General features: G+C 39.9%; 1 protein-coding gene across 4 annotated transcripts; it reads left to right on the plus strand.

The window, feature by feature from the left end:
- The first annotated feature begins 5,810 nt into the window (after window positions 1-5,810).
- Window positions 5,811-12,998, plus strand: mbd3b (methyl-CpG binding domain protein 3b). Of its 4 annotated transcripts, XM_038716190.1 has the most exons (8): window positions 5,894-5,922; window positions 8,295-8,363; window positions 9,003-9,162; window positions 9,829-9,966; window positions 10,239-10,329; window positions 10,453-10,630; window positions 11,193-11,345; window positions 11,580-12,998. In XM_038716190.1, exons 1-7 carry the CDS (start codon window positions 5,909-5,911, stop codon window positions 11,338-11,340), a joined length of 798 nt encoding a protein of 265 aa, XP_038572118.1. In that variant the 5' UTR covers window positions 5,894-5,908; the 3' UTR covers window positions 11,341-11,345; window positions 11,580-12,998. The 4 variants fall into 4 exon arrangements, with proteins under 4 accessions (XP_038572119.1, XP_038572118.1, XP_038572117.1 ...); XM_038716191.1 differs by lacking the exon at window positions 8,295-8,363 and having other exon boundaries at window positions 5,811-5,922; XM_038716189.1 differs by lacking the exons at window positions 5,894-5,922; window positions 8,295-8,363 and adding an exon at window positions 7,681-7,964.
- The last annotated feature ends 151 nt before the right edge of the window (window positions 12,999-13,149 follow it).

Genomic DNA, 13,149 nt, shown 5'->3' on the forward strand with positions numbered 1-13,149 from the left:
ACGCTGTTGACTCCTGCAGGGTCCTCAGAGGGCCTCACTCCCTCTCTCTCTCTCGCTCTCTCTCTCTTTCTTTTTATACATACATATATATATATATATAAATATATATAGTTGAGAACTGTCCTGTATATAACAGTAATGTAGCAATAAATGTGCCATTTTTAATAACAGATTATACCTTTTCCAATGTCTGGCTTTTGAATATTGTATACATAAAAGGAAAATAAAGGAAAACATTGTAATAAAGGGTTTATTGTAGTTCGGAAAATGAATTTGTTCATATTTTCCATTGCCCATAGCCGATAAGGGAACTAATGCATTAATGGTAATGCAACCAAGGCACCACACTGATTTCAATACATTAAACCAGATTTTTCCGCACACGCAGGTTCGGATTGTTAAAGCTGGATGGTTGCTGAAGACAGAGGGGGAAAAAAAGATGAATTAAAACAACTCTGTGATGTACATACAGACCTTTTGAAATTGTGGCCTGAAAAGACCCTGAGCTGTTGCACGCAGCCCGTTGATAATTTTAAACAGGCATAAGAAGAGGCAGCCCAGGGTCCTTCACAGCCATCAGCGAGGAAACATTGCAAGTCGTGAAGAACTACAACAGAGAAGGTCAGGATGGTGCAGAACATTCTTAACAAAATCGTCGGTAGAAAGTACGTTGGTATTCTGAGGGCGTGGTAAGTTCATGACTAACAGAGGTGGCGTACGGTGCTGGTAATTAGTTTTGAGTGTCCTGTTCAGAATGATGCTTTCACCGCCTGTGTCCTCCTGTGTGACCCGTTTTGCTTTAAGAGCTAACTTTAGCTTGTTCGGCTACGGCACGTTACGGCTGCGCCACGGTTTTGATGCGTCCATAAGAAAGCGTCTCAGCAGCGAAGCGTGCAGCCTGCCCCACGCTTCTACCACCTTCTTCACAGCTCCCTGTGGCCCCGCTTCGTTCAGTCAACTTCAGGCTGCATTTCCCACATGGAGCATTTCAGAATCAGCATTTTGCTGACATGTTTAGATTTAGTTGATTTGGTACCCAGTGTTTGCATGTTGTGCTTCTACTATGATTAAGTAGGCTACGTAGTTAAATGATTTCTTTTTGTCTGTTTTAACCGTGTTTATTGTTATTTTACGATCGGGAGTCTCCACAGGGTTATTTTGAAAATTGACCGGATTCTCTCTGCCGGTCTGTGCTTGACTTCCTGCCCGGTTCGATCTGCTCTGTGCTGCTTGACGTGGTTTGGGTCAAAAATAGACCTGCTGCCTATTCTCTGCGGAGCGGAAAGCAACTTCTGGGCCGCTGCTATATGCCCTTATCTAAGTACATTACTGCTCGTTAGCAGTTTATTTATGAAACGTTTGACCAGTTAATTAGTCTGGAAAAACTCATAATTATGTAAAAATCAAGATATATATATATATATATATATGAGAGAGATATTAAATGACGACTCAGTCACATATTTAGTATTATTAAAACTCAATACGTGCGTTAATGGCATATAGACATGCGTTTTAATGTAATGTAGTTATTTCCCCGGTCAAATATGATTGTTTGCATTACAGCGACCACTTAGAGTTTAAGTAGATACTTGACAGCTGTTTGTTTTGTATAAACATACAGGTGCTGGTCATATAATTAGAATATCATCAAAAAGTTGATTTATTTCAGTAATTCTATTCAAAAAGTGAAACTTGGATATTATATTCATTCATTACACACAGACTGATATATTTCAAATGTTTATTTCATTTAATTGTGATGATTAAAACTGACAACTAATAAAAATCCCAAATTCAGTATCTCAGAAAATTAGAATATTGTGAAAAGGTTCAATATTGAAGACACCTGGTGCCACACTCTAATCAGCTAATTAACTCAAAACACCTGCAAAGGCCTTTAAATGGTCTCTCAGTCTAGTTCTGTAAGCTACACAATCATGGGGAAGACTGCTGACTTGACAGCTGTCCAAAAGACGACCATTGGCACTTTGCACAAGGAGGGCAAGATGCAAAAGGTCATTGTTAAAGAGGCTGGCTGTTCACAGAGCTCTGTGTCCAAGCACATTAATAGAGAGGCGAAGGAAAGGAAAAGATGTGGTAGAAAAAAGTGTACAAGCAATAGGGATAACCGCACCCTGGAGAGGACTGTGAAACAAAACCCATTCGAAAATGTGGGGGAGATTCACAAAGAGTGGACTGCAGCTGAAGTCAGTGCTTCAAGAACCACCACACACAGACGTATGCAAGACATGGGTTTCAGCTGTCGCATTCCTTGTGTCAAGCTACTCTTGAACAAGACACAGCGTCAGAAGCGTCTCACCTGGGCTAAAGACAAAAAGGACTGGACTGCTGCTGAGTGGTCCAAAGTTATGTTCTCTGATGAAAGTACAGTTTGCATTTCCTTTGGAAATCAAGGTCCCCAGAGTCTGGAGGAAGAGAGGAGAGGCACAGAATCCACGTTGCTTGAAGTCCAGTGTAAAGTTTCCACAGTCAGTGAGGGTTTGGGGTGCCATGTCATTTGCTGGTGTTGGTCCACTGTGTTTTCTGAGGTCCAAGGTCAACGCAGCCGTCTACCAGGAAGTTTTAGAGCACTTCATGCTTCCTGCTGCTGACCAACTTTATGGAGATGCAGATTTCATTTTCCAACAGGACTTGGCACCTGCACACAGTGCCAAAGCTACCAGTACCTGGTTTAAGGACCATGGTATCCCTGTTCTTAATTGGCCAGCAAACTCGCCTGACCTTAACCCTATAGAAAATCTATGGGGTATTGTGAAGAGGAAGATGCGATACGCCAGATCCAACAATGCAGAAGAGCTGAACGTCACTATCAGAGCAACCTGGGCTCTCATAACACCTGAGCAGTGCCACAGACTGATTGACTCCATGCCACGCCGCATTGCTGCAGTAATTCAGGCAAGAGGAGCCCCAACTAAGTACTGAGTGCTGTACATGCTCATACTTTTCAGTTCAATGAATATAATATCCAAGTTTCACTTTTTGAATGGAATTACTGAAATAATTTTTGCTACAGAAAAGAGCTATACGAATTATACACAAGTCCGCCTATTTTGAACACACAAATCCTCTCTTTCTCAAATCAAAGCTATTAAAAATGCAGGATCTTGTAAAATTTTATAATGCACAGTTCATGTTCAAAGCGTATCACTATTTATTACCTGTGAACATTCAAAATATGTTTTCTCATAAGGAGCAGTCGTACAGTTTGAGAGGTTTTGGAAACTTTGTGGTACCAATGGCGAGTTCCACCAGGAGGAGTTATTCTATGTCTGTTTGTGGGGTTACTTTGTGGAATAATCTGGGGCTTGAATTAAAGCAGTGTCAAGGCATTCACAATTTCAAACATCTTTACAAACGAAAGGTCTGGTTCCATTACAATGAGGTTTGATTGTATTCATGTTGTGCAGATTGTTGGATTAGTTGTCATTTATTTACCCTTGTGGTATTTCGTCTACCCTTGTTGGTATTTGATTATCATTGTTACCTGTGGAAATATTTGTATATTATTAGTATGTATGGTATGAATGTGTGGTTTTGACTTGTGCATCCACTGTTTCTAAATGAGTTATTATTATTTTAATTAATATTTTTTCTTTGAGATTATTGATGAAGGAAGCAGTTATTTTTTGTATGTATAAATTCTTTGATAGACTAGGGTGGGGTTTAATAAGTTTTACTTCTTCCCACTCTATTTCAAGCATAAGTGTATAAGTTATTATTATTGTGTATCTTTTCTGTTGTCACACTATTTTGCTTGAAAGAAAGAAATAAAAAAATAAAAAAAAATAAATCAACTTTTGATGATATTCTAATTATATGACCAGCACCTGTATTTAATACACAGCACTATAATTTTCAAAGAGCCACTGATGGACAGTCATTTATAAAGATTATTTGTAAGAATTATGTTGATTGGCTAACAAATGAGTACTAAGTAATCAGTTATCAAAACGTTTTCCTGTCAGTTGACTAATTTATTGACCCTTTCTTCGATCAGTAATTCACCTTTTCCCATGAGCAACAACTTAAACCAAGTCATACATTACATTTAGTAATCACAAACAAAATTAACCTTTGAAAACTGCCTGTTGAACAATTTTTTTTTTTTAAAGTTCAAACTGCTGCAGCCGACGGATCTTAAAAATAAGGAGAAGTCGGTCAAAGCCACCATTACTGTATATAGACTATAGGAAGTGTGCATGTTGAATCCAAAGTCCTCTCTCCTAAATTCATTGTGCGGACTGAGTTAAGCAGTATACTTGTCCAAGTTGCTCTTGATATGTGTCAGTGGTTTGGTTAGATTTCTCTCATTTATGAATGCCTTTGGTTTCTTCCATCTAGGGTACCAAATATGGTTGCCTGGGGAACAGTTGGCGGAGTGGCGCTCATTCACTTCACAGACTGGCGATTAGTTCTAGACTATGTGCCATACATTAGAGGGAAGTTCAAGGATGAGTAAAGTCCCACACAACTAACACAACTGTGAGTGTATTGTTGTTATAAGCAGCACTTCTAAACAAGCTTTCACTCACATGCTCTGTTTGCTGTGTTCATTTGGATTGTAAGCCCCACCCATGTACTCAAGATAAGATGCAGACAGGTGTAGGTCATGCCAGGTGTTGGAACTGAACATTCAAATTAATGTTCTGAGTATTGGTTAAAGTTGCTTACACCCGACAGTTTGTTGGAACTCTATTCACCACTCGTGCATCTGCACAGGCAGCCCCATACCGAGGTCAGAAATGTTATTCTAAAAAATCTTCAGTGCTCACTAACCAAAGCTTACTGTAGGTGTTAGGAAGAATGGCCACAGAGATCAAGCTGCTTTTGTGCAGGGTGTTAGACAACAACTGTTCTAGCACAAAAGATTTATGGTTCTGTCTAATCTAAAGCTTTGCAAATGGGTCAGATTTGTTTTAAAATAGAAACTGGGTCAGTTTATGACAAGATAAAGGTTTAGAAAAATGATGCATTTAGCAGAACTTGTACAATCATTTTGGTACTAACCATTAGAGCTTTCCTACGTTGATCAAGTATAATATCAGTGCTATAATACTGTTATTGCAACCTAAATCCCAGGCAGTATTCATGATATTCATTCTGATGACTCCCATCATCCCCTGAACCCGTCCTTGGATGCGGTCTTGACAGAAGTCCAAGCTCAGAGACAGGAAGGATGCTTGTCACACATTCAAACAGATGTGTTTATGTACATTGTGTTACTGAATGGGCTGTGTGTCTGTCTACAGGACCAGAGCTTGGGAATGGGCACATGGGTGGATTGCTAAACAACGCAAGCTTAAAGGGGGATGCCCTGGCTCAACAATCAGTCACTGAGGGCTTGTTAGGAGTTTGGACAACAGGATGCACTCTGTATAAATGCTGTTCTTGATTCAGTATCACTTAATGTGAATAAATCTTTCATTTACCCCAGTGTGTCCATTTTATTTTCTATTTTGTGTCCAGTGCTTCATATGCAAGTCTAGTATGTTTGCAATGAGCTGCATTTACTTTTCTTTTGCATGGAGCAGTTGTGAACGCATAGATTTTGTTGACCTGATATTTATTAAATGGTCATGACTATTTGTACTGTAAAAATAGTGTGAAATAAAAACAAGTACAGAATGCATATGTAAAGTTTGTGATAATGTAATACCTCATGCATGCTGAATGATACATATTCGCCGAGGTATTATGGGCCTAGTTGCGCCCTGAGAATACGCCTTGCTCGGCCAGACATTTTACTAATTTTATCAGCCAGACTGCGAAATTTGCGTGGATAATGTCTTTCATTTCTCCCATCGAAGGGGGAGGGGACTGAAAGAGGAGAGGGGAGAAGGGATTTAACATAGCGAGAGGGAGAAAACGAGATAGTGTCTTCAAGATGGATAAAAACGAGTAAGTATATCATCTGAAGGGTAATGAAATCGCCGTCAAGGGTGTTAATTGCAGTTGTAACTGTTAGCGTTTAATGCGCGATATGTCGTTTTCATAATATACTTGGAAAGTGTTTGCCATCGATTAGGCAAATGGACTCGGTGGTCTCGCATTTGAAAACAGCAACGCTGTGTTCTGCAGCTAGGATGTCGGTGTTTCTTAGCGTAATCATGATAAGGTTCAATTTTCCCGACATTTACAGTTAATGTTTAATTAAGCACGGAGTCTGAGTACTGCGTCGACAGTGTGCTATTTCGACAGATTTTAATCGTATAACGGCGATCATATTTGTTTCTGTATCGTTGTTACATACACAAAGCCTCCATAAATGCATGACATGCTTTTAAAATGGTGTCCATGTTTTGTCGATTAAATCTACTTTGTTCATTCATAAAAGCCGGCTCCAAGTCTGGATGACAACGGTAGGCATTGTCGTGGTGAAACGGCTCTCCAATTTCACGCAGCTAGCTTACATGAAACTTTAACATTTTTACATTACCGAGAAAGCTACAAGTGAAGGACTTTTTTTTACTACATGTAGTAGATTTAATTATTCAGCAGCGTCCATGATTGTTGTCACTTCATCTTTGTGATGACTATTTACGGTCTATTTGTAGCTGTAGTCTAATTTATGTTTCCCATAGGTTGACATTGATGTCGTGCTAGCCACCGGTCATGCTAGATTGAATAGAAAACATTACTTCCGGTAGAACATTTCAAAACAAAAGACTAATGACAATGTGTATTTTGAGGGTTCTTGCTCTGTATGTTTCACACATACTGTATAAATTTCACTTTTGATTAAGTTAAGTAACCAAGAGTTTAAGATAAAGAAAGCTCAGGTAGAAAACAATAAAACCTAGGTTCAAAGACTAATTATTTTAAAAATATTTTAATTCAAGATGAAGATCAGTACATGCAGTTGAAAGCTCCGCAAAAAGCTAGTAATGGTCCTTGAATAATTATTGTTTTTTCCCTACCTTTCCAATGGTCAAGAACGAGAGAGTTAATGCTATGTGATTTTCCAGTATTAACCATTTCAACCCATCTAAATATGAACCCATCTAAATTAAAAATGTATTTTTTAAATTTGATGTAATTTATAATTGTAATTTAATTGTATTAATAATTTTCTATTTGATTGAAATTTAATTATTAAAGTTGTATTTTTTAATCGTAGTAGTAACACTACTTAAGCATTTTAGAAAATGTATGTGATTTTACTGTATTTTACACATTATATAGATGCTGGACTTCATTTTGTCAATTTAATCTGGTCAAGTCCCATTGAGACTGAGTTCTATTTTTTAAGGGAGACCTGAGAGTAAGTTACATTAAAAAGTGACAGAAGAATAATAATAGAATATAGTAAAATTGCAAGGTATTAAAAATCAAATTCATGATAAATGACATGGTAAAACAGTGAAATAAGTTCACTTTACTTAGTGTACAGTGTACTGAATTTAATGTTGGGGCATCACAGGAGCCTTTTGAGACTTTGAGACCAAATTGCACGTTTGATGTGTTTTTACCGTGACAAATATGTAGTTTTATTATGAAGTCCGAATCTCCTAACTTCCTGTCTCGTCCTGACTGCCTCGCGGTGTTTTGATGCGGCCGCGCTGTCCTATGTTTTCCTTGCGGATGTAGCCCTCGTGCCCCGGCGATACAGGCAGGTGGTGATGTGGCTGAGGTCCGCGGCGGAGCGATCTGCGCGACGACAAAGAGACGAGATGTTGTTAGCAGGGAGATCCCATTACTGAGGGCGCATGTTGTAACATGGTCGAAACAAAAGCGTGAGAAGCGATAGGCCTGCCATCCAAAAAAATCAAAAAATCCAATCTGGTTATTCGCAGTAACTTTTAGTGGATTTATAGGCTACTCGCGCGGGAAATGGAGAAGAAAAGGTGGGATTGCACTGCTCTCCCCAAGGGCTGGAAAATGGAAGAAGTGACCAGAAAGTCGGGTTTGTCAGCTGGAAAAAGCGATGTCTATTATTTTAGGTACTAAACGAACGAGGCCTTGCAAAACTTATAGGTGCACAAGACACCGAGTTTGCGGACGTTGAAAACAGACAGGAGTGTGATAAGGGGGGAACGGTGTAAAGTTTGGGATGGGAAGGGGAGGGGGAGGTTGTTTGCAGCGGGGCAACAAGGCCAGCCAGGCCAGCTCCTCTCACAAGTGTTGGGATAAGAAGGAGCCTGTCCAAGCGTGCAGGCTAGTAGTAGCAACTCACGCCTGGCGAGGCCTTTTGATGAATAAAACTCATCTCAGTTAATACTCTTTATTTCCCATTGAAGTGAATCAACAACGCCAGATTTGTTCTCATTTAGCAGAGGAGAAGAGCAAGATGAGGAACAGAGGCAAGAGAGGGGGGAGGCGGGTCGGTTGTATAGTTTGTGGTAGGCTAACTGTACAATCCTACTGGTGTTAACTGTGGTGTGTGATGTAAGAGACATTTGCATGAGTTACTAGCACGTATCCACCCACAGTTGTTCCTTTGTCATTGCTCAGGCTAAATATATTGTTGCCTCCCACAAGTGGAGATACAATGTTTCCATTCTGAAACATTTGATCAAATGTTAGTGTTGCCATGTTTACATTGTGTTCACTGGATATTCATTTTAAGGCTGTGTATACTATGTTGTTGAGTATGTTTCTTTTTTTATATATATATAGCCATATCTACTCATACTAAAATGTGTGCAGCTTTTAGTAGATAACAGGGCTTATACAGAGTGTTCATCAAAGATTTCATTCATTTCACAGAGTAATGTGATTTCAGTGTCTTTTACCACTTGGATGTGCTCTGTTTCTCGTTTGCTTCTGGACTTGTTGCATGTTGTGGTCCTTGTTTTGTGATTTTCTGTCTGCTGTGTTTGGTGTATTTTGACCCGTGACCTGTCCGTTTTGTTTCCCTGCCGTCACCTCCGTTTGGTTTTTCTGTCTTTGTCTGTCTGTCTTTTGTTCTGACCTTGTTTATTTTTATGTAAGCAATTCTGGTAGCATAGTCTTACCCAGTGTGTCTACCTCCCTGCCAGTCCATCTGGGAAGAAGTTTCGGAGCAAGCCTCAGCTGGCCCGCTACCTTGGCAACCAGATGGACCTAAGCTCCTTTGATTTCCGGACGGGGAAGATGCTGATGAGCAAGCTGAACAAGAACCGCCAGAGACTGCGCTATGATAACAACAACCAGAACAAGGTGAGACAAACAGGCTCACTGACGGTGGCCTGGACACTGTTTGGCACGAGAACACTTACTGTACTATGGTAAAGAGTTAATAGATCCAGCACTGTAGGTGAAATTTTATGTAATGATCTCTTTTTTTCCTTATGGACCCAGGGTGGTGTGAACAGTTTGGAATAATTGTATTAAATTTAAAGAGATACAGCATACCCTGTGGCAGAGTGTTCATAAAAGGCAGCAACAGTAAAGTTATTTATTTTTCCAGCCAGAATTAAGATACCTTTTTATTAATCCCCTGTAGGAGAAATTCAGGTTGATATAGCAGCACAGAGGAATGTAAGAGATGCACACTATATACAATCAGTATATGGTAACTATTTACAACTAGATAAATGTCAAAAATATCATCAAGAACAGAGTGTCAGTTGGGTGCTGTGGCGTTGTGGAGCCTCATGGCTGATGGCACAAATGAGCTTTGATTTCATGCACTGGATCATTTCAGATAACTGTCTTGAGCACTTACATAAGCGACTAAAAACTGTGAATTTGAAGCCTCGCGTCCTCTGGCGCGGTTGCGATCAACAGTTTTGTGGAAAAGCATGTCATATTCTGTCTCTGCTCCTTTTTAAATCCTTTTGTCCATCCTCTCCTCATCTTCCCTTTCTGTTTTATTTTTTTAAGGGCAAACCTGACTTGAACACGTCACTCCCAGTCAGACAGACAGCCTCCATCTTTAAGCAGCCTGTTACCAAGGTGACCAACCACCCAAACAACAAAGTGAAGACGGATCCTCAGAAAGCCGTCGACCAGCCCCGACAGGTGAGCAGCCTCCGCCCTTTGCTGTTAACGTCGCCCGTACATACCTGATACAAACCTGAATCATGTGTTATCTGATGCTGTTGCTTCTGAAGCTGCTCTGTCTGAAGGAAATGTGCAACCTTGAAACCGGATGAGCCAGACTTGAGCTGTGTAGATGGTGGATTTGTTTGCGGCATTTCATTTAACTGGTTGGATTTCTTTCTGCCAAACTGCCTGCAGCTAATCTAACTCCTATTTTTTTTTTTTTTTTTTTTTTTTTTTTTGGTCTGCAGCTATTCTGGGAGAAGAAACTTAGTGGTCTTAATGCTTATGACATTGCAGAGGAGCTGGTGAAAACAATGGAACTGCCTAAAGGCCTGCAAGGTAATATAAACAAGTTAAACATTGAAATCTAATATTTTTTTGTATTTATAAGTTGTCGTGAGCACATTAACAGCTGTGATGTTTCTTTAAAATATCTTCTATCCACCCTGTTTCTCCTCTCAGGTGTTGGTCCAGGCTGCACAGACAAGACTCTGCTGTCGGCTATTGCGAGTGCGCTGCACACCAGCGCTGCTCCTATCACCGGTCAGCTGTCTGCGGCTGTGGAGAAAAACCCGGGAGTTTGGCTCAACACAGCGCAGCCGCTGTGCAAGGCCTTCATAGTCACTGATGAGGACATCAGGTAGGCAATCACAGAACACCTCCACAAAAGGATCACCTGTTTGTTTGCAGCGTTAGATCCTGATTGTTCACAGCTCGAGCCAATACACAGTCGGCTTTAAAATGCAGTTCCCGTTTTTGCTTTTAGCAAAATGTATCAGTATGTGTGCCTGCGACACAGCCGTGTTACAAATCGGGCTCAGAGCTCCTTCAGTGTGTTTGAAAACAGGAAATAACTACTCAGGCAGTGTGAACAATGTCTCATGTTATCTGTTTTACCAGTTCATGAGGTACTGGCATCCATTTTACATGCGGAAGCACAATAATTCCTATACAAGGCATGAGTTGCAAGGAAATAATGGAGAAATCGTCCAAATTTGAAATGACCTTGAGGATTTCGTTGTCGCCTTTTGTCATCTTAGATTCACCAAAAGTTCATCAAGTTGAGTCTGCTCAGAAATCCCACAGTACCAATAACAAGTGACCCTGAAAAAAAACACCATCTGTTGTGTGCTGATTCAATGGCTGTTTAAAGGCAGCTGTAACTGCCAAGTGTAATAGTTTCCTGTTGTGTTCATGTGTAGGAAACAGGAGGAGCTGGTGTACAGTGTGAGGAAAAGGCTGGAGGAGGCACTAATGGCTGATATGTTGGCCCATGTGGAGGAGGCTGCCAATGAAGGAGAGGCTCTGAAGGAGGAGGGCAACAGCAGCGAGGATATGGAGAGCGTATAGCACAGGTTGGTTAAGGGACAATTTAGGCCTATGGGCAAATTTAAGCGGACCTACGTGCTGCCTAGATGATGTATGATTACCTAATTTAATGTTAAATTCAGTCTGAGAACAGAAAGTAAAGGCATATCACGAGTTTTGTACTTGGTGCATGAGATATTACACAGTATATGCTGCAACCTTGCAATCCAAAAAAACTGGAGAATATGTTTCTTCTAATTGCCAATCCTTTTCTCTTGTAGGGTTTTGTGAAGTCCGGATGGGTTTGTTCAACGCCTGCACACACACACGACCGTGAACAGTAGGGACCCCTACAGCAGTCCAGCCCTGATGAACTGTATCCTAGTATCTGCTTCCAACTTAAACCTTAACCTGACTCACACCGGTCCCGTACAATGTAAAGATCCATCTTCCCCTTGGGAACACTTTTGAGTCTCAAATGCGTCTTTTCATCATTAACTCCACTGGATGGGGCTCCTTGACTTCAACACCAGTTAAATTACTGTGTATTTCTGAGCTCTGTAGATATTTTGGACTAGGCCATTTTAAAATATTTAAAAAAACAAAACAAATGACATCAAATGAACTTGCAAATATTAAAGATAACTTACAGTTACCTACAGTTTGTCAAATTCAGTCTTCGATGATAAGTGTATTTTTTACTAAAAGGCTTTGAATGGGTTTGTATTTTTTGCGACAATCATGTCAAATCCAAACATTTTATGTCAGCAAAAAGTCAATATGGGTGCTTTTTTGTTTTTGGGCAGATTGGAAATGAATGTTTTGTATTTTTGACATGTCTCTTTCTTGAATTTTATGATGCACTCCATGAGTAGTTTTACACAAATCACACGGACTGTTTTTCTTTCTAGTGGAGCCAGTTCAGATGCAACTATACCAAGTTGAGCCCATTGGTGCCAGTCTGCAGGCGGCTGATGTTGCTAATGCAGACAGTGTAGTTCTGAATGCTGTGTATATCCATTGGAGAGGACAGGGTCAAGTTTTTCTTGCTGTAATTTCAAGGAAATATTTTCTTTAATGTCGGCTGTGTTATTCTGCGAGTCATGTTCTGTGTTGACCAAAGAGGAGACATGTCATTTTTGAAGAGGACGTAGATTTGACTTGCATATTACTAAAGTCCGCTTCGTGACTATATTGGCTCTGCTGATGTACAACTAAACATAAGGAAAGCAAAAGGTACACATGATGGGGCTGAGCACAATGGAAAAGAAATGACTTGATGAAACCTCTTTCTATTGTACAAATATAACTGTTTTTAACTCTCATCATCATCAATAGGTGCTTACAGATGTTGTGAAACATTGCTGTTAATGCCAAGGTGTTGTTTCTGTCACAGCTTCAGTCCATTTTTGGGTTTTTGGGGGTTTTTTTGTGTCAATGTTACCACACACACGCTGCCTCCTTGTAAACCCACGCACAAAATTGGTGACAGCAAATTACAGTCAAGGTTGCATTTTAATGTGTTTTCATTTATTATCTGAGGAATAATAATTCTGTATTTTTTATCCCTGTTTGTCAAGGTTTGATAGTGAATAATATATCCAGCTGAAATCATGAAATTTCCTTCTCAATATCAGCAGGCTGATTGCTGAAATGAATTTGATTGTATTGCTTATTAAAATGAATCTGTATGTCATTAAGTCTCCTGGTAGTGTGTCTTTGTTTTTCTTTTTAAAGTGCTAAAAATAGTACATTCACATTTGTAACAGCAGTTAAAGCTATATTTAGATTCATCTAACCACACGAAAGTGGGCCACCCTGCCTGACGGTATCGTTTCAAACTCTCCACAT

This window comes from Micropterus salmoides, unplaced genomic scaffold, assembly GCF_014851395.1.
Source record: "Micropterus salmoides isolate LMB-PRFRI ecotype aquatic unplaced genomic scaffold, ASM1485139v1 Ms_hic_scaffold_13, whole genome shotgun sequence".
Lineage (NCBI taxonomy): Eukaryota > Metazoa > Chordata > Actinopteri > Centrarchiformes > Centrarchidae > Micropterus > Micropterus salmoides.